The sequence below is a fragment of the Phycomyces blakesleeanus genome, assembly GCF_001638985.1.
Source record: "Phycomyces blakesleeanus NRRL 1555(-) unplaced genomic scaffold PHYBLscaffold_27, whole genome shotgun sequence".
Lineage (NCBI taxonomy): Eukaryota > Fungi > Mucoromycota > Mucoromycetes > Mucorales > Phycomycetaceae > Phycomyces > Phycomyces blakesleeanus.
The window spans coordinates 1-22631 of NW_017265160.1; the positions used below are offsets into that span (position 1 = coordinate 1).

Genomic DNA, 22631 nt, shown 5'->3' on the forward strand with positions numbered 1-22631 from the left:
ATATTATAGCTGTTACAGCTGATCTAGTATATATATAAGCTAATAACCACTAATTTAATATATATATATAAGCTATTGACCACCAATCTGGTATATATATAAGTAGATGACAGCTGATCTGATATATATATAAGTGGATGACAGCCGGTCTAATATATATATAAGTGGATGACAGCTGATCTGATATATATATAAATGGATGACAGCCAGTCTGCTATATATATAAGTAGATGATAGCCAATCTGATATATATATAAGTGGATGACAGTCAGTCTGCTATATATATAAGTGGATGACAGCTGATCTGCTATATATATAAGTAGATGACAGCCAATCTGATATATATATACGTAGATGACAGCCAATCTAATATATATATATAAGCTGATTATAGCTGATCTGCTATATATATAAGTAGATGACAGCCGGTCGGATATATATATAAGTAAATGACAGCTGATCTGATATATATATATAAGCTGATTATAGCTGATCTGCTATATATATAAGTAGATGACAGCCAGTCAGATATATATATAAGTAAATGACAGCTGATCTGATATATATATATAAGCTGATTATAGCTGATCTGCTATATATATATATGTGAATGACAGCCAATCTGCTATATATATAAGTAGATGACAGCCGGTCTGATATATATATAAGTAAATGACAGCTGATCTGATATATATATATAAGCTGATTATAGCTGATCTGCTATATATATATGTGGATGACAGCTGATCTGCTCTACATATAAGTGGATGACAACTGATTTGCTATATATATAAGTGGATAATAGCTGATCTGCTATATATATAAGTGGATAATAGCTGATCTACTATATATATAAGTGGATGACAGTCAATCTAATATATATATATAAGTGGATAATAGCTGATCTACTATATATATAAGTGGATGACAGTCAATCTAATATATATATATAAGCTAATTATAGCTGATCTACTATATATATAAGCTGATATTGGATAATTTAATATATATATATAAGCTGATTGTAACTGATCTAATATATATACATACTGATTATGATCAATTTAATATATATATATAAGCTGATTGTAACTGATCTAATATATATACATACTGATTATGATCAATTTAATATATATATAAACTGATGGCACCTGATCTGATATATATATATAAACTAGTGATAGTCAATTGAATATATCTATATATTGATAATGGCTAATTACATACTTATAGAAGCTGACAAAAGCTGATATACTATATATATATAAACTATTGATAGTCATTTTAATATATCTATAAGTTGATCATAGCTAACATAGTATATATATAAGCAGATAATAACTAATCTAATATATATGTAAGCTGATTATAACTCATATGCTATATATATAAGTTGATGATAGCTGATCTGATATATATATATATATACTAATAACAGCTGATTCAATATATATATAGACTGATAATAGCCAATTTACAATATATATAAATTAATAACAGTCAATCCAATATATATATAAATCAATGATTACTAATTTGTTATATATATAAACTAATAATAAATAATCAAATATATATATATAGACTGATCATAATCAAGCTGCTATATATAAAATTGAATAATAACCAATATAATTTATATATAAACTTATAACATCAGATTTACTACTTATATATATTAATAACATTTTATCTATCTCTGATATTAGTCAATAGCATTGGATCTATCACATTATATATATTCACACTTGTCAATATCCAAGTCATATCTGATCATCTCGTTAAATACAAGTTACATACTCTAATCATATTTAATCTTTCATTTTTTATATATTCACAACTCTTTTATAATCTTTCTATATATATACAGTATATGGTGTGACGACTAAAAAAATACAACATGAGTAGCGTGTTATTGTCTGTTCGCGTAGCCCAATGGTTATGATGTAGCGTTTTGAACCTTTGCACCCTGGTTCGAGTTAGCCAGATGCCCATTTTTTTTTCCCAATTTTTTTTGGCGTAGTTTTTTTTTCTGTAATAAAAGAACAGTATAATACTACTGTTATTAGTTTTCTTCTTTTAATAATTTGTTTATTAAATTAAAAAAGTGTAAAGAAAAAGTCTGTTTAAATATTAAGGGAAGGTTCAAGATCTCCTGCTATAATAAGACTATTATAAAAGCTACAATCTCAAAATATGTAATATAAGTAAACATATTATAGTTCTAAAGTATTTTTTTTATTATAGTGTAGCAAGTAAAAAAAATAATATAAAATAAACTATTTAGCTGAAGTACAAAATCAATATTTAGTTTTTAATTTTTTATTTTGTTTTTTATTTTTATTATTTTTTTTTTATTTTATTTTTTATTTTGTTTTTTATCTTTATTATTTTTTTTTATTATTTTTTTTATTTTGTTTTTTATTTTTATTATTTATTTATTTCTTTATATTTTATTTTAATACTTTTATTATATTTATAATAAATTAGTATTTCAAAAAAATTGTGAATAAACATATTAATTTTTTTTAGATGAATTGTATTTTCTTTAATATATATATATAGATGATATTTGGCTAGGCTAGAAATATTTGATTTATTTTAATTTTTATCCACCTGCGCACTATACCAAATCCCGGCGGCCATCTAATCGTAGCATGATTCAAACTCCGAAAAATTCTAAAGGCCGACAATGCGCCTCTAATGCCACTTTTCTGTTACTCGTCTTTATTAGCTATTGATAGAGCCAAGAAGCATATAAATACAATCAGTAGAAGTCGAGAAAAGTAGAATTATATGAATTTTATTTTTTGATAAAATATTGATTTCTCAAAAAAAAATAAAAAAAAATAATATTATAAATGCCGACTGAAACCAACATTATTTATTTATTTATTTTTTGGTATCTTGCATGCCCTTTAACCGAGGCGACAGATTGTTTAAATAATCTCAATTACAAGAGGTATATATATATATTTAATATTCTTTATATTTTCTGTTGAGAGGTTGAAAAGCTGTAAAAAAATATTTTCAATGCAGTCATTGGTGCAATGATTCCGGTTGAGGAATGAGGACAGGGGGTTTTTTTCAAGCAGAATAAACAAAAAAATACTTTTTATTTATATATTTATTTATTTATTTTATTTTTTTATTTTTCTTCTGTGTGCATCTCTTTCAATAACCATACATATTCACATTAACTTGCCATGAAGGTTACATTTGAAATTACTACAATCATACACAGGCGCACATGTACGCACACATGTATTTTATCGAGAACATCTCTAAAAATATATTATATTTGTTAAAAGCGCAACCTTTCACCAAGACCACGAGCAAGTTTTGATATGTACCAACTAGAAAACAATTACTCGCATTCTCTTTGTATGATAAAGCCACATTATTATGATTTTTTTTTGCGTTATGTAATTTTTATGCTCGCTGTGGTATATATCGGCAAAAATAGAGGTAATCGATATATACATATATATATATGAAATGGTAAATAATAAGAAGAGTTGGCGTGTGCAATAATAATCACCGGTTTTCATTAGTCGGTTTATACCTTGATCGAAAAATATACTTTTATTGTAAAGGTTTACTACTCATAAGAAAAAAATAGTAAGAATAGCACCTGTAATTATTGCTATTATAGAAAACATGTACAAAAGAAAAGCTTCCATTCCATCTTAGGTCGAGTAAGGATAAAGGTGCGCTACAAACCAGAACCGAAAGTCAACTTATCGGTGGGGCAGGTTTCTGTTTACAAATAAATGACTTTTATATATTGTATACGCTTCTTGGGATAATTCACGGTTATTACAATGGTTCAAAAAATATAACACAATATTCTTAACTAATATGAATTTTTATTGTGAAGAGAATTTATTTGGAGTGAGAATAGTATCTGTGATGGCACAATAAGTCAAACCTGTTTTGTAAAGAACTTAAGGATAAGTAGTTTCACCACAGAAAGTCAACCGGTTTTTTTTAAAAAAGGAAGAGAACCAGAAAATCATAAAATCACAAGGTAAAATATAGGACTTGTCTACCCCAGGGAAAATATGTATGAACAGGCAGTACGTATCGCAAGAGAGGTAGACGATTGGCTTATCCCCTGTATGACATGGCTCAATAAATAAAAAAATAAATAATATTTAAATTTTGAGCCACAACAATTAAACGATGCTTTTCCCCAATTTGATTCTTTGTCTAGTTAGAATTTTGAACGATTGCAAAAGAGTAATAAAAATAAATAAGTTATACAGCCATGGTAATGTATTTTAAGAGGTTACAACCATTTACTTCATGGAGGCCAAAGTGAGGATCGATAACTCCCAAATATTTTCTCTCATTCGCGTTCATTGTCAACTAAAATACCTTAGCCTCATCCCGCACATCAAAGGTATCAACCATTTTCTATTCTCATTATTGTTATTCTATACTGCAGCTGTACCCTTCATCACGCGTTTCTTCACTCTGCACAAGGGTCGATGTATTTTGTTTGATGTTAAAAAATTATCTGTTTCTATAGGTGTTTCTATGTGTTCTCTAATCCTTTTTTTAGGAATCAGAGATCTATTGCACTGAATTTAAAAAGAAAGAGAAAGAAAGAATGACAAAGAAATTGGGCTGTCTAAAATTGCACCCAACTCAAACTAACTCTTGGTACAGTTGGCGTTTGTGTGCGTGGATAAACAATATAAAAGAAAGAAATAACTAATTGCCTTTCAATATTAGCGAAATCGTTGCTATTATGGTAGACGATGAGGACTGTGGTGGTATATGAGTTTTGGTTAGGTGCAACTGTACTAATATTATTTTGTTTTTTTCGGCAGTTGTTTTGTGTTGGCAGTTTAATTATTTTCATGAAAAATGATAAAATGGTAAGAAATATAAAAACTTATAAATCCAGTGTTATTTGATTATGTACTGGGTCCGATTGTTTTGCGTGAGTGCGGGTGTGTGCGGGTGTGTGCGGGTGTGTGCGCAGAATGGTATCCTTTGATGTACCATATTCATTTATTTACGACCAAAACCGATAATTTCTTATGTATACCCATCCGCCAACTAGTCGAAAAGTTTAGTAGCAGTACTCCTAATGATCTGCACCAGTGCTTATTTCCATGTCATGTAAGACACATTAGTATAAAAATACGCCTTTCTTTTTCTTTTTCTTTTTCTTCAGCAGCCACTTGAACGTGAAGTATATCGACCAACTCGGGTGCCTTGAAAACTGTAAAATAAATATGAGACTTTTCTTGCTAATTGCCTTGTAAATATTTTCGCAATTACATTTACTGTTCTCTACAAGAGCCTATCTGAAAACAAATATAATATTTCTTGCTTTAATTAGAATTGTGGAGGCTCAATTAGCATGAAAAACAATATTCGACTGTATAAGTATAATTTCTTGAAGACGTCGAGTATATTTGAATCTGGGTATCACATACAAGAACTCTGTTTTTTTTCTTTAAAATTAAATACAATAGAAGCTGTTAATAAAATAAGTTAATATAAAGAGTACATAATGATAGAGAAAAACGAATACGTATTTCTATACTGTCAAATATATACACGGTTCTGTCGAGTACTATCGTGGTTACTATTTGATTTTTTGAATTCAAGACATTAGAGTTACAAAGTACTTGTGGCGTCCATTATAATATCTTGGGTTGGTAATATAAAACGAAACTCACTGGTATCGAGAGCTATATCATTACGAGATAGTAAAATGCGTACTTAGTGATGTACTTTGGCGTACTTTCCCTGCCTACTTTAAACTCGTGTTTTAATAATGATTATCGTGTATTTCCGTACTTTGGTAATTAATATTATATATATATACCAACGCCTTTTTTTGTTAAATATCGAAATTGAAAGGGTTGCTCTAACAAAAAGATCAGATGATTGACTGTTGAGACTTGACCGAAACTTACAAACAATTAGTGTGCTAGATGTACAATTAATAATGATATTTATAATATTATAATCAATCTTACTCACGGGTATTTTAATCAAGATTATTACACCCAAAAGTATTTTACTCAAAAATATTAAAGGCACCCAACAAGTGTTGTACTTTTAAATTGAACATTATTTGAATAGTAGTTAAAGTATTGCTGCCACGAATTGTCAAGCATCGATAGCTAGTAAAACCCTTATTGTCATTATATTAAAAGAGATATATAGAATTCAATTTGTAATTCTTACTAATAGAGACCGTAAGCTTAGTAGAGTTAATTACATTGATAATAGACTGATATATCTCAATAACCAAGACCAAAAAAAAATTGTATAAAACATATTTTATTTTTATTTTTATTATTTTAGATAAAGGTACTTCTTTTAGATTTCCTGAAACCGCCACACATAGTATACTTTTTTTGAGAGAAGACAAACCTTTTCAATTCGAAAAAGAGTATGAGACTGAGACACCACTATCGTCATTTGACAATAACTATCCGGATTAAAGTGAGGAGTCCAACGATGAGAATGAATCTGGCATTGTCGGTGTCATAGTATTTAAAGATATGATGGATTCAGGTATGCACCTATTGAACAAAGAAATATACATAAATCATATTACAGATAATAATGATACTTATCATAACACTTGCCTTTTTGTAATCCCATATTTGAAAATGGATGTAATTCCTCAAGTCACTCAACTAATGGCTCTATTTGGTGTGATCTTTCAAGCGTTTTACTTGGCTCAAGCAAAGAGGATCTACAACACTGAAATTATTCCAATACTTTCTTGTTACCTATGAGAAGGATACTGATCCCCATGTCACCGTGATGTATCGAGAATCATGTCTGGATTCGATCTTATGACAAAAACCGTCTTCAAGTACACCATCTGTATCAAACGTGATGTCATATACTTACCAGGGTATCATCAATCCAACTGTTCCTCCGAGAAGCACATTCCACCCCATCTATCTATGACAGTAATTCTCTGTATGCTGGTCCAGCAATTGAGAAGCCAGTTCCTCTCATAGTATTTCTTTACAGCTTACGGAGAAAATATATTGTCACAACATTTCCACAAAGTCAGGTCCGATGAGTAAACCGTGCACTAGGGATCAAGCAAAACAATAGAAAGTACGATGATGCAATTTAGATTGATATGCTCGGTGAAGCTGACGAGGCCTTTGTAAATCATGCCCATTCTCTCATGTTGACATTGAATGTGTATTGGTTTAAGCTGTTTGAAGGCCGGACCTATACAGGCGGTGCTTTGTATTTACTTATCAACAATTTCCCCAAGGAAGACCAAATGAGACCAGAAAATATTATCCTCGTTGATGTCATGCCTCGTCCAAAGGAAGTAGAGGACGACTAGATCGACAGCTTTCTGGAAACACTTGTTGATGGGATAGTAGACTGTTATGGTGGTATAGCTGTGAAGACTACCAAGTTCCCTAATGGTACTACTGTCTACACTGCTATCATGTGTGTTGCTTCGAACATACTTGCTGCTAGCAATGCTGTCGGATTCAGGGGACATCCAATCACAAATGACTGTCATAAATTTAAACGATACTTCTCTGCGATTATTGGATCGAGTAAGATCGATTACGTCGGGGAGACTATGAAAGCTGGGTGTCACAGACAAAGGAGATGAATTCCATATATACCAATATGTGGCTTTGCACAGAATCAGATGTAGAAAGAGGAGATTTGGAGAAGCAGAGCGGCATGCAGTTTTCAGAGTTGCATCGCTTACACGATTGTTGATCTCTCGCACAATATATTTCTTGTGATAGCAAACCATATGGTCAGCGTTTGAAATGGTTTTGTATTTTTCCGCTGCCGTTATTGCTCGTGTTCAATGTTTTGTTGATGGTATTATTGTTCCTCATGAATGTGCCGTCTTGTTCGAAAAAGTCCCATCTGGGTCCTCATATATGAAAGCAGGCGAGTGGCGATCGTGGTGTCTTGTGCACTTGCTGGTGGTGTTGAAGGAGTCTATGTCCAAAAGCGATTGCAATAACTGGACCACCCTTGTCAAGACATATCGAAAGTTGAGAGATACATATGCCACATACTCAAATATAGGCGACGCACGCCAACTCCTTGGTAAATTTGGGAAATAGTCTCAGTCTTTACGAAAAAAAGGAATCGCATCAAATATGCATTTGCATTTGCACTTGCGTGAGTCGATGCTTGACTTTAGTCCGGTCTATGCATTTTGGATGTATAGCCTTGAGAGGTACAATGATAAGTTAAAAAAAAACTTTAAGACAAACTGCCGTAATGGTCTTGAGGTGACATTAATGAGCGTTTTCCTGGAGAAGGCGTGTACCAGCACTTTTCTTCGTGTGTATTCCGCTAATATTTTGCTCCATATGATAAAATCTCCCTAAGGCGTTGCGCAAGTGCTATCTGAATCTCATATATCGTGTCTTTAGTGTATTGATAATGGCCAATCTCCTTCATTGCCATTCAACCTCCCGATGTTTCAGCAAGTCGTCAACAGTCAATGGTACAATTTAATCGGAAGTAAGGCGTTACCACCAACTACCTTGCCATTGAAGTCACAACCTTTGAATACGATGAGGTGTGATTAATCTCAATAGCTATTCAATTTCTATGTCAAGGCTTACCAAAGTATTTTTTTTCTGCGTTGTGGGAAGTATCCAACTTGGTGAGTGTGCTGGTAAACATTCGCATTCAGAAGATGAAGAATATCTCGTTGCTTGACCAGGAGTTATTGAGTGGAGAGAGGACACATTGTAGGTACATTGTGCGGGTTGTTGTTGTTGTTTGTTTGTTTGTTTTTTTTTTGGTAAGACAGCTGGCGACATCTCTAAATTCCCCTGGTCAGATTGAGTATATATATTTACTTTTTAGGTCTTGAAAACAAACGATCAGAGTCCAAATTTTTCCAGTGTATAAGAAAAATACACTACATCTTCCTTATTATCACCTTTCTCTACAATACCAATAATCCTTCAAATTCGTACTCATGAATTACATTTGTAGCTTACCTTCAATTACTTTTCATTCTATCTTCTGACCAAGTTGCACACACAACAAACTCAAAATGCATCACTGTATCCAATATAATTGCGAATTGAAAAATAGTGCACAGATACTCAAGATAGAGTCTTATTAAATAAGCAATCATTATTAAATTATATTTTGTTTATGCTATAAATATGTACAAAATATACTGATAGAAAGGTCGAATATTCAAATTTACAGCACTTATTATCAATAATAGAGAAAACAGACATTGCATGATATACTCTTAGCATCACTCAAACTTCAATATCTATATAGACGTATAATATGAATAGCAACAACAGATCGTCTTATTCTCTTTTCTTTCAATAAAACAAAGTCTCCCCACATATCTCACCTGCACTTTGTTTTCCAATATTAAAATATAACACATACAAATTAATACTTTGAAACTGTTTATAGACTGTCTTTATGAAAGAACAAAAAGCTTTCTTTTTTATACAAAAACATAAATTGACAAATTTTTCAAAAGTCGTTTCGAAATGCGATAAAGCGTCTTGAAGTTATTCTCTACACCATCTTTATCATTCAGATTGGGGTGGTTGATAGTCCATTGGCCGTAGATCTCTTGGTCACCACGTCTACGAGCGACATATCGTTCTTGCATAATAAATAGGTGTCCCATGTAAATCAAGAAGGATATGTCGTTATTCACCAGCCTGTCTGCTTTCAAAGCTTGTTCCAATATAAATACATTAATAATAGAGATGAGCTCTACTATTGACTGGTGATCGTTTTCTTCGTATAATCTTTGTTTGAGAGACAGCTGGATCTCGCCTAAATATTTTTCACCTGATTCTTTATCTTAAGGCTCGTCATGTTCAAAATAGGTATTGGAGCTCTTAGTGGCTTCTGTTGTAATCAACTGTACTAGATCCATTTTAACTTCGGACAATTTGACAGGTGAAAAGCTAAGATGTGTAGATGGCACTGTTTAAAGTAGTTCATATGTAGTTTTGCTATTTAAAAATAAAGACAGAATAAACAGCCGTTTTTTTCTTTTCTTTTCATGTATTTGATAATGATTATATATATTAAGTATATCTATTATTACAACACGGGTACTTTATGATGTGGGCAATATCTATGTTCTCTAGTATTATTTCTTGATAAATAGCTATGAAATCTATCAGGCATTTTACTTGAATTGCATGAATTTATTTCTCCTTTTTATTACATACAGTGAATGTAAATAAAGCATATGACCCTATACTGGTCTTTGATTCCCTTTACCTAAGAACAAGAACAAGAATAAATTTCTTTCGTTCTTGAATGATTCTTGATATTAGGTAACTCACAGCGGAGTGTTTTCTCGGGGAACAAAGAAGAAGAAGAGAGAGAGATATAAAAGCAAAAAGAACAGCTTGATATATATTTTTTTTTATTTTTTTTTAAGGTGTGGAGCTATTTGAATACAATCTAGTAATAATATTAATAAATTTTTGGTGATCGCAATACTGTAGCTATGCTTGCCTTATATAACCGTGCCCTGACAAAACGTCCTATTTTAGTTCAAAGCATCTCGACAGGTAATGAGCATTTCTTGATTTAATGAGCATCTAAACATATTTAACTAATCGCTTTTCATCAATAGCACTACTTTTTGGGGCAGGTAAATTTGCTATACAGCAAATACTATGTATATAAAAAAAGTATTTAAAGAAGAAATGGGTGCAATTGATTGTAGGTGATGTAATTGCACAACAGATTGTCGAAAAGAAAGGATTCGAACAACATGACTTGAATCGAACGGCACGAATGACAGTATTTGGTGGTGTGGTAGCAGGACCAATCTTGAGTACATGGTATCGATTTGTCGAACTTAACGTCAAGGCATCTACTCCCTTGAGAGGTCAGAAATATTGGTTCATTTGATTATTATTACTATATTTTTTTGTTATAAAAAAAAGCACGCACACACACATATACATATAACTTATATAAAATATGTGCAAAAGGACTTATAACCAAGGTTGCTATCGATCAGTGCTTGTTTGCCCCTGCCTTCATTGGTGGTAAGCTGCTGTTTCTTAGAAAGAAAGAGGTGTCCTATTATAGCATTTATTGTTCGATTTATTTTTAATGCCAATGTTTTTATACATTATAAATGTCGATAAATCAATCAAATAAGTATTCTTCTCGGCCCAGGGATTATTTGAGGGTAAATCTGTTGAGGAGATCAAGCATAAGCTACAAACAGGCTATCCAACTGCTGTAATTAGCAACTACAAGGTATATTGAACGAACTGCGACTTGTTTGATAAATCACAACTAATGTGTATATAATGTAGCTTTGGCCAGCCGTCCAATTCTTCAACTTTTACTTTATCCCATTGAACCACCGTCTGATGGTTACTAACCTGGTTGCCTTGGGATGGAATGCTTATCTTTCCACAATCAACCAGCGCTCCTCTACCTCAAAAGATACCCAAAGCCCACCAACATAGAATAATGAAAGAAAATCATAAAATGTCTAGTCCTCCTAAGCTTTGAATTAAACAAATAAAATATCATTAATGTAATTTATTATATTAAAAGAGAGATTGATTGATTGATCCACAGCTTATCATGAAGTGAAATATATATATATATATGCGTGTTTGTGTTTGTGTGTGTATGTGTGTATGTATATATATAAAAGTGTAGTTTATAAAGATGGCATCTCTGCTGTACCAGTGCCTTTGATTTCCGGCACTCCCACTTTGATGTCTTCATAGGAAACAACTCCTCTGGTTTTTATCTACACATAAACACCAACAATTAAAAAGATTATTAGCCAGCTTCACACATTTCAAGATTTTGTTATAACTCTTTTTTTGTTTGTTTTACCTTTCCACCCAGCAACCCTACACAAGAACCACACGGTGCTGATGTGCCTTTCAATGCCTTTTTAACGGCCTCTGTTTCAACAATTGGTTTAACCTTTCCGGCACAAAGAGGACAAGCGTATTTGGCCTCCTCGTCGTCACACAGACTTTGATACTTCTCGGGTGTCAGGGTCTCATCGCACTTTGTGTGGATCCAGTAGTCACACGAATCGCATGTAACCATTTCGTTATCCTCTTCATCGTTCTCGTCTCCCTCTGAAAACGTTTTTAAGCAGACTGGACAAAATCTGCTCTGTTCAAAATGCTCGTAGCATCGTGTACAGTAAGTTGCCAGGTAGGCAGCTTTATCATATAGTTTACTCGGCGGAGCCGTTGCATAGTGGTACTGTGTGTGGTCAGTATCATCCTTTTGCTCTCCACAACTGTGGCATTCTGCACAGAGTCGGCAAAGCCATGAACCTATTATATATTTATTTTAAAAGCTCTAATACATGTACACATATTATCAGTTATCTCTTTAACTCTTTACCTTCTGGAACTTGGCTAATCTCTGGATTACAGCTATGTATAGGGTTATTTTAAATAAATAAAAAAGCCGCGTATTCTATCAATTTATCTCTCTCTTTTTTGCCTGTTTTTTTTAGGAAAAGAACAATTTGTGCCTTACCATCCTGTGTGCCAACCTCTATCACATCCATCACAAATCATCAGAGTTGACTCGTCTCCTGCACTCTTGCACACGCAGCACACCTTGCAGTCTGGGCATGACCACGGATAAGACTCTACGGCAGCCACTTGTCGAGCAGTAGTCAGATGAACACACACAGGATGGTATTTCTGTGTGCATTTTGCGCACTTTACTAGCGTGAACTTGTCGCTTACTGGCATATCTTGTGTGGCTAATATCTCATCAGATGCTTCTACCTCATGACAGTCTGAACAAACTTGACTAGGACTAACGGTTGGATCAACCTACATGCCCATTCACACACACACACACACACACACACACACATATATATATATAGATTCAACCAGGTCAAGAAAAAAAAACAGAAAAAAAAACACAAAACAAAATCTACTTGTCAAAAACAAACAAACCACAAAAGCATACACATACACAAAGAGAAGAAGAGGAAGAAGAAGAGGAAGAAATGGGGAAAGAAAAATAATACAAAATGTGCTTATTTACAGCTTACATTGGGTTGTTTGTCAGATAAATTTTTAGGAATAACGAAATGATGGAAGCATCTTTTTCCATGTTGAGTCACAGGTTGACGACACATTCCTTTTGGAGTAGTTGTCCCACAGATAGGGGCTTCTTTTGCAGAAGGCATAGGACGCTTTTATGTATAAGAGAAAAGAGACCAGGAATGAATATTAGACCTATCCAATCGATTGAATCATTTTAGACGCTTACAAATGGAATAGGGGTAGATGAAGGAGAGTAAGTCACTGGGGGCATAGGTGAATGCACTTGTGAAGAAGGGGGGAATGATGACTGAACAAGCTGCCGCTGCTGGTGAATTTGATGGTGAATTTGGTGCTGGTGCTGGTGCTGGTGCTGGTGCTGGCTCTGTTGTTGGTTTTGGTTTTGGTGATGTTGGAGTTGAAGTTGAAGTTGCAGCTGTTGGTTCTGCTGATTTTGATGTTGTTGATGTTGTTGGAATTGTTGGTGCTGCTGTTGCTGGTAGTGTTGGTGCTGCTGCTGCTGTTGTTGTTGATGTTGATATTGTTGATGTTGATGTTGTTGATGTTGTTGATGTTGTTGATGTTGTTGATGTTGTTGTTGTTGGTGTTGGTGGTGTTGGTGGTGTTGGTGTTGGTGCTGCTGCTGCTGATGGTGATGTCGAACTACTGGAGAAGAATATTGCATGGGTACCGAAAAGTTTGGATATTCATTATAGCCTCCCATATTTTGACCAGCTGCTTGGTACATTTGGCTCAAATAGTATTGCTGAGTTCCAGGAGCATGAGCGGCAGCAATCATAGTTGAAGGCGATACTACTTTAGGTTTGATGTGGCCAAAGCGTAGAAAGTCACTACAGATATATAAGGAGAAAATAAATATATAGATATATAAATATATCAGCAATTATAGTTTGGTTATTGTTGGTAAGAAATCAGCTGTCAAATTACACTGGGAACTCTGTTTGGTGTTGGCCTTCGGTTATGGCAATGGGATAATTTGTGGTAGGTTTGGTTTGGGAAATGTGAGATTCTACACAAAGAGCGGATCGCATATCGTTCATAATTTTTTCAACTTCCTGTCTTGCTTCTTCGGAAAGGAGTCCCAATGCAACTGTTGATGTAGGGTCATTTTCTAGTAAATACTGGCCAAATCCACGCAAAGGTGACTCTGGCGATGAATTAAATTCTAGTGAGGAATCCAACATTTCGTCTTCATTGACAGGTTTAAAGATGCACTTCTTGGGTTGTGTTGCGGCTGGTAATTGCCGAGTATTGGTGTGAATATCAAAAAATGCAGGTTTCTCTACACGTCTTTCGTAAAGTTGGGCGTTGAATCCTCGGACAGCTAGGGCAGCGTGGTGCAGCCAGGTTGCCCCGTTGATGGGCTGGACTGTCTTGTAACTCTCTACCGCAACAGATTGTTTGGACAAAAGCGACCGTCTGCCGGTTTCCTTTTGATCCGACACTTGCTCTTCAGACTCAATATCCATCTCTTGATTTGCCTCTTCCCTCGCCTTTGTCTCAAAGTAATCGTCCTTATATTTTTTACCGTCCTTTATAATCTTTGATCCGAAGCACTTGAATACCGACCGGGCTGTCACTACTGCTACGTCGCGATTCCTAAACCACGTCACCAGCAGGCGTTCCTTAACCAAGTACCTTTTTTCATCTTCAGTGATCCGTACTCGTTCTAGCCGCGGGTTTCTGTGGAAGAAGAGATAGCTGTCGCGATATCCAAGCACCTTTGCTGGATCCATGGCCAGCATAAACAGACGATCGCCACGCAATGGCAATGTAAATGAAGACACACGATATTTACGCCCTATAGTATAGTATATTATATATATATACGTGGATGCACATATTGATTAACTTGGATTGATACCCAAACACACAAATATTTATCAAACCTTGAAGTAAATGTCCATTCTTGTCGACCTTTTTTTCACCTGCTTCATCAAGTTCGCTTTCACCTCCATCGCCTGTCTCGACTTCTGACACTTCGGGTGTGTCTTCTTTTACTCGCTTAATCATTTCCTCACTGGCTCTTCCACGAGTCCTAGGCCTTCCTCGTTTTCGTAATCTCATCATTTCTTCGTCTGTGTCAGTGTCCGACATGTTAACGGTTTGTTTGTCTAAATCATCAGTCTCATTTTCCTTTTCAGGTTGTCGTCTTCGTGGAGGGCGTCCTCTTCGTTTTCTTGATGCTACAGATTCTAGTTTTTTACAATCATTGGAAAGGATTGATGAGCAACAAAAATGATAATTGTATATAAATAAAGGGCGTTTTGTGCCATAAAGAAAATAATGATTGCCAATAGAAAAAGAAGAAAAAAAAGTTTAACCAAAGAGATATTTGATATATTGAACTGTATATAATAAGTGCATGTATAATTTTTTAAATAGATTTGATAGATATGTCTTATGTTTCAAGCAAGAACAACAACAATAGAAAGGATAGATCACCTCGTGGACTCATTGGAGTTGGCCAAAGGAAGGGAGGAGTAAAACCATCTACACAACAGAACCATGCGGTGGACTTTTAAAAAGCAAGTCCTTATTTGGCCGTCGGGGTGTTTCCTCACTGTATTGTAAGGTTCATCTTTAGGTGCTTCTTTCTTGTTTTGTTTTGTTTTTCGATGGTAGATTTTCTTTTGTACAAGAACGATTGTCTTTCTTTACCTTTGCCCTTTTTTTTTGGTGGGTCAAAAATGAAATAAAAATATGTGACGAAAGAGAGCAAGAGATTAATATTTTTATTTCATTTTTGGTCTTTAATAGGGAGTTGTGCATTTTAAATTTCGAAAATAATAATAATACATTTTACCGCATTAATCACAACTACTATTTTATATTTCACAAGGTATTTGTCTTTTTTTGTTCAATTTCTGTACATACCCCTTTATATATATATATACCAATAAGGGCCGTATAAAGAGTATGTTGATTTGCTCATGTTTATTTCTAAAATTATTTGTGACTCGAGTCCTCAAGCCTTGATCTCATAATTCAATATATATCTATCTATATACACATATGTATTGTTCCTGTAACTTCTCTCAAATAATCACACATATACACACCTCCAAATCAAATCAAATCAAGGCAAAGCAAACCGAAGTCTTTATAACTTTAACCCAAGATGCTATATACATGCCTATATACAGACATACAACGGATACTATATCTTTATTACCACGGTCAGCTGATCTGTACGTAAACTTTGCTCAAGTTTCCCACGTCTGTTCCGATCTATTGTATCTTGCTCTTTCCTGTTAACATATTTAACATATATACACCTTTTTATTATTATTGATAATGTCCCTCAAGAGCTTTATTTCTGTCCCAAAGGACTCTCACTTTCCTATCCAAAACATTCCATTTGGTGTCTTTTCTACTGCTGAAAAGGTAACTACTTACTTTTATACATTTCATGTCAAAAAATGCTTATCGCGTGTCTGGTAAGTCCCCTCGAGTAGGTGTTGCTATTGGAGACCAGATTCTCGATCTCTATGAAGTATCTTCTGCCGGACTATTGGACAATGTCAAGGGTCTCAAGGACCCAAAAGCTGTATTTGGACAAGTATGTATAATGTCAAAGAACCAAAAAAAAAGAGTGATTGTGAGGAGGAGGAAGGTGTAGTTTATTTCTATTGATATTCTATTGCTTTATTCGCTAAACATTTGTCATCATTATTAATATCAACTATTGTGGTCTTCACTATTCAGTCAACCCTAAACACATTCATGTCCTTGGGCCGTCCTGTGTGGAGATCCACGCGTTCTGCTATCCAGGAGCTATTGTCTGAAAAGAACCAGCTCAAAGATAATTCTCAGCTTCTTGGCCGTGTTCTTGTTCCTCAGTCAAAGTCACGTATGCATTTGCCTGCAAAGATTGGGTATGTTGTACATACAGTTAATAATCCTCCTATTTTATAGTTAATTTTTTTTAAACAAAATCCCCTCTTTTTATTTTATTTTATTTTATTGTTCTTCCTCTTGTTCCTGTTCGTCTTTTTCATGCTATTATCTAAATAACAAACCATTAGTGATTATACCGATTTCTACTCTTCTCGTGAGCATGCTACCAATGTAGGTATCATGTTTAGAGGAAAGGATAATGCCCTTCAACCCAATTGGTAAGTTAAACTCTGGCTCTAATAGTAATAGTAGTAATAGTAGTTTTAGTAGCATTGGTGGTTAAAATGGTGCCTAGAGAGAAGAGCAAGTAAATAAAAAGGTATGGACACCAATATATTTTTTTTAAAAAAAATTCTAGGCTCCATCTTCCTGTTGGATATCACGGACGTTCTTCTTCGATTGTTGTGTCTGGAACAGATATCCATCGTCCAGCAGGCCAACGTTTGCTTTCAAAGGACAAGCCTGTACCTTCATTTGCCCCATCTGCCAGACTTGATATTGAATTGGAAGTCGTAAGAATCACTTTATTTTTTATTATATATATATAAAAAGACAAAAGGAACGATTGATACAAAAATTGGTTATTTGGTTAACCCTTTAATATCTTTGCTTAATTTAATGTAAAGCAATTTAATTCAATTTAATTTAATTCACTTTATTATGAATGATAGGGATGGTTCGTTGGCACTGGGAATGAGCCTGGCCAACGTATTGATATCAAAAACGCCAAGGAACACATCTTTGGAATGGTCTTGGTTAATGACTGGAGTGGTAAGTGTAGAGAGGTTGATATCCAAGCTTTACTTTATTATTATTATAAAAAAAAACACGTTTTTGACGGGTAAACTTTATTAAACTCTCCCTCCCCTTCCCCTTTGTCTGTCAATAGCACGCGATATCCAGGCCTGGGAATATGTACCTTTGGGTAAATAAAAATCTATATGATAGATATGCACATGTACACTATACTCACATAATTACCTATATATTTGTATATATATATATATATATATGCATGTATATCTATATACATATGTATATGTCGGCAAAAAAAAAATTAAGGTCCGTTTCTTGGAAAGAACTTTGGCACCACAATTTCACCATGGATTGTTACTCTTGATGCACTCGAGGAGTTTGTCGTGCAGGGTCCAACCCAGTCTCCTGAACCCTTGGCTTATCTTAAGGAAACTGTGCCTTCTGCATATGATGTCAAATTAGAAGTGCATATTAAGCGTAAGGGTCACTTTGTTATATATATAAAGTCAATGCTCATATGATATTGTACACTGTATTACTTGTCTGTATTAGCCGCCGAGTCCACAAAGTTTCAGACTGTTTCTGAGTCCAACATGAAGTACATGTACTGGTCAATCACACAGCAATTGGCACATCATACAGTAGGTGGTTGCAATATGCAGCCTGGTGACATGTGTGCTACTGGTACTCTCTCTGGCCCGGTAAGCTATAGAATAATAATATATATATATAGTTCTTATAACTAATATTGCCATTGCCATTGCCATTGCTATTGCTATTGCTATTATCATTCCAGGAACCCGGTTCTTATGGATCTCTATTGGAAATTACTTGGAGTGGTGCCAATAAGATTCCATTCGATAACGGAGTTGAACGTCTATTCCTTCAGGACGGAGATGAAGTCAATCTAGTTGGATATTGTGACAGTGCTTCTGGCTACAGAATCGGTTTCGGTAATTGCCAAGGAAAGATCCTGCCCTGTCCTTACAGTGCATAAAAGATGAATTTCAAAAATAAAAATAAAACATAAAAGAAGAAGGATCAAAAGAAATTACAGGTAGTTTCTGTGGTTTTCATCTAACAGATTCATTATTGTCCAGGGATTGTAAGAAAGTGAAAGGAGCATAAGAAATAGATAGGAATCCTAATAAATAAACGAGAATGACCCTAGGAATTACTTGAACATGAAGTACGCGGTGATTATATTAAAAGAGAGAGAGAGAGATAATGATTGATTGATTAAAGGCAGTAAGATATCGTGAAATTTGGTTGCTTTCGATTGTACTCTTTTTTGGGTATTTTGTTCAACTCCCTTGACCACCATTATCATTACCATTACCACTATATATATATAAAACATCAATGAAACTTTGAATTGATTATAATCGAAAATACATGTAATTTATCATTCTTTTCTTTTCTTTTCTTTTGCATGTGTTACGGACACCTGTCAAAGGCACTAGTGAATGCACTACTGATATGTAAATAATTTTTATATATATATATAATTTAATAATCCCCGAGAGTGGTTTTGAACATATGGTAGCTAAAATAAAATTCATGTTCTTGCTATGATGGCATTACTATGTCAGACACCATTTAAACTCTCAGGCCCTCAATATCATTAGTAATCACACGTCAGAAAATAAAAATAAAAACTCCTTTATAAGACATTGTTGGCACAATTATATCAGTTACTTTCTTTTACTTCTTTGATAAATACTATTCCAAGCGATAATGTCCTCTTCACCAAGCGCCTATGACGAAAATACAGAGCAGACTGAAGATCGATCGTATGGGTTTCAGTTGGAGTCTGAAATCAAAGCACAAGAGGAAAAGCCTGAAGACTTACCTGAGGGAATGCACTACATAGCCGACACACGTCGCCAGAGCGTTGATCAGAAGCTGTGCCAGCCAGACGCTACCAAATGCAAAGACAGCGGTCGAGAATACCTTCCTATCGAAGACTACGCTATCATTGGCAACTTGCGCACGGTTGCTCTCTGTGGCACCGACGGCTCGATTGATTTCTTCTGTTACCCCCAATTCGACAGTCCGTCAGTGTTCTGTCGCCTTCTGGACAAGGACAAGGGTGGACATTTTTCCATCACGCCGACAAACTACCAGAGCAACCGGCAGCAGTACTTACCGAGCAGCAACATCCTGGCCACCCGCTTCATGTCCGACGACGGTGTGTCCCAGATTACGGACTACATGCACCTACCGACCGTCAATCAGCGTGTGTCGACAAAGCCACTCTTACCCTGGATCATCCGGACCGTCGAGGTGATCCGCGGAACGGTCGAGTTTGACCTGGAATGCTTCCCGGCCTTCAACTACGCCCGGGACACACACACGACTGAGATTGTGGACCACAAGGTCGGTCCGTGCGAAAAATCCCACCTCGAGTCAATGCAGGTCTACCCCGAAGAGAAAACATCGTACTATGCTGGCACAAAAAGGGTGGTCTTTAAGTCCAAAACCCTGACGATGGACCTGCGCCACATCGTCAAATGCGGCGACCTGGAGTGCCCGGCTGTCAACATCACGATCGACAAGGCTGGGCTAGTCTGCTCAGGCCTAAAGGGTCCCGGAGCCCGGTCAAGGTTTACACTTCAGGAGTCGCAGCGGGCCACCTTCATTTTCCGCCAAGTGCCCGAACAAGTCTCAGACGATGCCGACATAGTCGAGAAAAAGCATCATCTTGCGATCAATCCGCCCCTGACAGCCAGTCTGATGGAAGCTCTGTTTAGACAGACTGCGACATACTGGCAAACCTGGGTTGAGAGCTCTATCTACCGAGGAAGATGGCGTGAACCAATGCTTCGTAGTGCACTAACCTTAAAGCTCTTGACATACGAACCTGTAAGTTTCCCCCCTTTTCTTTCTTTCTTTAATTTAATTTAATTTAATTTAATTTAATTTAATTTAATTATTATTATTATTATTATTATTATTATTATTATTATTATTATTATTATTTGTGGTTGACTTGGTCTGGCGTAATAACATGTTTCTTTTTATTGTACATATGTAAATACATTTAAATATCAATATAATAGACGGGTGCAGTCGTTGCTGCAGCTACATTTGGTATCCCTGAAGGTAAAAATAAATAAATAAATAAATAAATAAATGAATAAATGAATGAATGAACGAATGAATAGCTGGATAAGTAAAATTGGCAAAAAAGGAAAGCAGGGAAAGTAGGGAAAGTAGGGAAATAAGGGAAATAAGGGAAATAAGGGAAAGGTTGGTATTCAAACATCCTGCAGAAAATGCACTGACAGTTCTTTGTAAATATCTGTATGTATGCATGTCATATAAATGCGTATTTATTTCATTTAGCTATTGGTGGTCCGCGCAACTGGGATTATCGTTACGTGTGGGTGCGCGATGCTTCTTTTACGATTTATGCGTTTCTGAGACTTGGGTTTACAAAGGAGGCAGAGAGATATATGCACTTTATAGAAGAAAGGTGTAATGATCTAGTAAGTAATGGATATAAATAATGTATCAGTATTAATATCAAGTCTTGCTGTAGAATGATGATGGATCGTTAAATATAATGTACAGCATCGATGGATCAAAGAAATTAGATGAGTATGAACTGGACCACCTTGATGGCTATCGGTCGTCTCGTCCTGTACGAATCGGCAATGGTGCATACGATCACCTCCAAATGGATATTTATGGCGAACTTTTGGATTGCATATATCTGTACAACAAGTATGGATCACCAGTGTCTTATGACATGTGGTGCTCTGTTAGAAAACTGGTGAACTACGTGTGTGACAATTACTATGAGCCAGACATGTCTATTTGGGAAGTGCGTGGCAAGAGACAGCACTTTACATACTCTCTTGTTATGTGCTGGGTGGCCATTGACCGAGGTATTTATAGATAGTATGATAATAAACAGTTGAAAAATTAAAAAAAATTAAATGATCTTCGGCAGGACTAAGACTTGCCGATAAACGCGTCTTCCCGTGCCAAGACAGAGATCGATGGATGAAAATACGGGACGAGATTTACGAATTGGTTCAGACAAAATGCTACAACAAGGAACTCAAGATGTTTAGCCAGAGTGTCGAGTTCCCCGAAGCATTAGATGCCAGCACACTAATTATGCCTCTTGTGTTCTTTATGTCTCCTACTGATCCACGCCTATTGTCGACGATTGATAAGATGTTACTCCCACCAGAAAAAGGTAAAATTTAATTATATAGTCAATAGTCAATAGTCAGTAGTAATAGCGATAGTAACCAAGTAAATACTAATATGTACTTTTATATAATAATCAATAAATCAATTAGGTGGTTTGGTTGCAAATGATCTTGTTTTTAGATACAATTTCTTGACTACGGATGACGGCGTGGGTGGACTAGAGGGAGCATTTTCAATGTGTACATTCTGGCTTGTCGAGGCACTTACTCGGGCCGGCAAATATGACAAAAAGAAGCTCAAGCGGGCAGTGGCCATGTTTGAGAAGATGCTGTCTTATTCCAACCATGTCGGTCTGTTCTCGGAAGAGGTTGCTCGGTCAGGAGAGCTCCTGGGTAATTTCCCTCAGGCATTTACTCATATCTCGTTTGTCAGTGGTAAGTTTCTTTTTTGTCTTTGATTGTATTTCTTGGTGATTAAGCTGGCTAGGGGTTATTTAATATTAATATTGATATTAATATTATATGCTTTCTTTATTGTCTCTCTTATCCGCTGTAGCTGCTTATAATCTTGATCGCGTTCTTTCAGGCTCTTAGAGATTATACAATAGAAAAGAGGTGTTGTAGGTCATGCAGACATGGCTGTAAAATAAAGATATGTTAATAGTACTGGAGTATGCTGGGTTAAAATAAGCCGGGTCCATTGTCAATTGTGTCTTACTTACCTTGAATTTTA

At 35.2% G+C, this 22631-nt stretch overlaps 8 protein-coding genes across 8 annotated transcripts; 5 read left to right on the plus strand and 3 right to left on the minus strand.

Moving 5' to 3' along the window:
* Positions 1-6818: 6818 nt before the first annotated feature.
* PHYBLDRAFT_150882 (hypothetical protein) lies at positions 6819-8712 on the plus strand (the record flags this gene model as incomplete). Its single annotated transcript, XM_018432566.1, has 8 exons — positions 6819-6956; positions 7130-7336; positions 7418-7574; positions 7667-7741; positions 7792-8088; positions 8128-8276; positions 8421-8569; positions 8646-8712. The coding sequence occupies 8 exons, from the start codon at positions 6819-6821 to the stop codon at positions 8710-8712; spliced, it is 1239 nt and encodes a 412-aa protein (XP_018285828.1).
* Positions 8713-9472: 760 nt separating this feature from the next.
* Positions 9473-9855, minus strand: PHYBLDRAFT_173708 (hypothetical protein; the record flags this gene model as incomplete). The annotated part of the gene is made up of 2 exons (XM_018437091.1): positions 9473-9802; positions 9829-9855. The coding sequence occupies 2 exons, from the start codon at positions 9853-9855 to the stop codon at positions 9473-9475; spliced, it is 357 nt and encodes a 118-aa protein (XP_018285829.1).
* A 646-nt stretch (positions 9856-10501) lies between these two features.
* Positions 10502-11483, plus strand: PHYBLDRAFT_68163 (hypothetical protein; the record flags this gene model as incomplete). Its single annotated transcript, XM_018441898.1, has 6 exons — positions 10502-10565; positions 10631-10648; positions 10724-10888; positions 10995-11051; positions 11168-11268; positions 11328-11483. 6 exons carry the CDS (start codon positions 10502-10504, stop codon positions 11481-11483), a joined length of 561 nt encoding a protein of 186 aa, XP_018285830.1.
* A 165-nt stretch (positions 11484-11648) lies between these two features.
* Positions 11649-12639, minus strand: PHYBLDRAFT_160269 (hypothetical protein). Its single transcript, XM_018434155.1, has 4 exons — positions 12532-12639; positions 12394-12425; positions 11866-12323; positions 11649-11776 (listed from the first exon to the last, which is right to left on the minus strand). Exons 1-4 carry the CDS (start codon positions 12570-12572, stop codon positions 11684-11686), a joined length of 624 nt encoding a protein of 207 aa, XP_018285831.1. The 5' UTR covers positions 12573-12639; the 3' UTR covers positions 11649-11683.
* Positions 12640-13200: 561 nt separating this feature from the next.
* Positions 13201-13856, plus strand: PHYBLDRAFT_79062 (hypothetical protein; the record flags this gene model as incomplete). Its single annotated transcript, XM_018443418.1, has 1 exon — positions 13201-13856. Exon 1 carries the CDS (start codon positions 13359-13361, stop codon positions 13854-13856), a length of 498 nt encoding a protein of 165 aa, XP_018285832.1. The 5' UTR covers positions 13201-13358.
* Positions 13857-13999: 143 nt separating this feature from the next.
* PHYBLDRAFT_68166 (hypothetical protein) lies at positions 14000-15534 on the minus strand (the record flags this gene model as incomplete). The annotated part of the gene is made up of 3 exons (XM_018441899.1): positions 14000-14877; positions 14966-15271; positions 15522-15534. 3 exons carry the CDS (start codon positions 15532-15534, stop codon positions 14000-14002), a joined length of 1197 nt encoding a protein of 398 aa, XP_018285833.1.
* Positions 15535-16330: 796 nt separating this feature from the next.
* On the plus strand, positions 16331-18741 carry PHYBLDRAFT_188856 (hypothetical protein). Its single transcript, XM_018439572.1, has 10 exons — positions 16331-16463; positions 16522-16638; positions 16785-16954; positions 17105-17194; positions 17335-17488; positions 17648-17747; positions 17866-17901; positions 18039-18209; positions 18285-18433; positions 18529-18741. Exons 1-10 carry the CDS (start codon positions 16374-16376, stop codon positions 18727-18729), a joined length of 1278 nt encoding a protein of 425 aa, XP_018285834.1. The 5' UTR covers positions 16331-16373; the 3' UTR covers positions 18730-18741.
* An 851-nt stretch (positions 18742-19592) lies between these two features.
* Positions 19593-22492, plus strand: PHYBLDRAFT_118021 (glycoside hydrolase family 15 protein; the record flags this gene model as incomplete). The annotated part of the gene is made up of 9 exons (XM_018428613.1): positions 19593-20099; positions 20151-20384; positions 20430-20597; positions 20795-20837; positions 21081-21223; positions 21277-21625; positions 21691-21942; positions 22049-22333; positions 22455-22492. The coding sequence occupies 9 exons, from the start codon at positions 19593-19595 to the stop codon at positions 22490-22492; spliced, it is 2019 nt and encodes a 672-aa protein (XP_018285835.1).
* Positions 22493-22631: the final 139 nt, after the last annotated feature.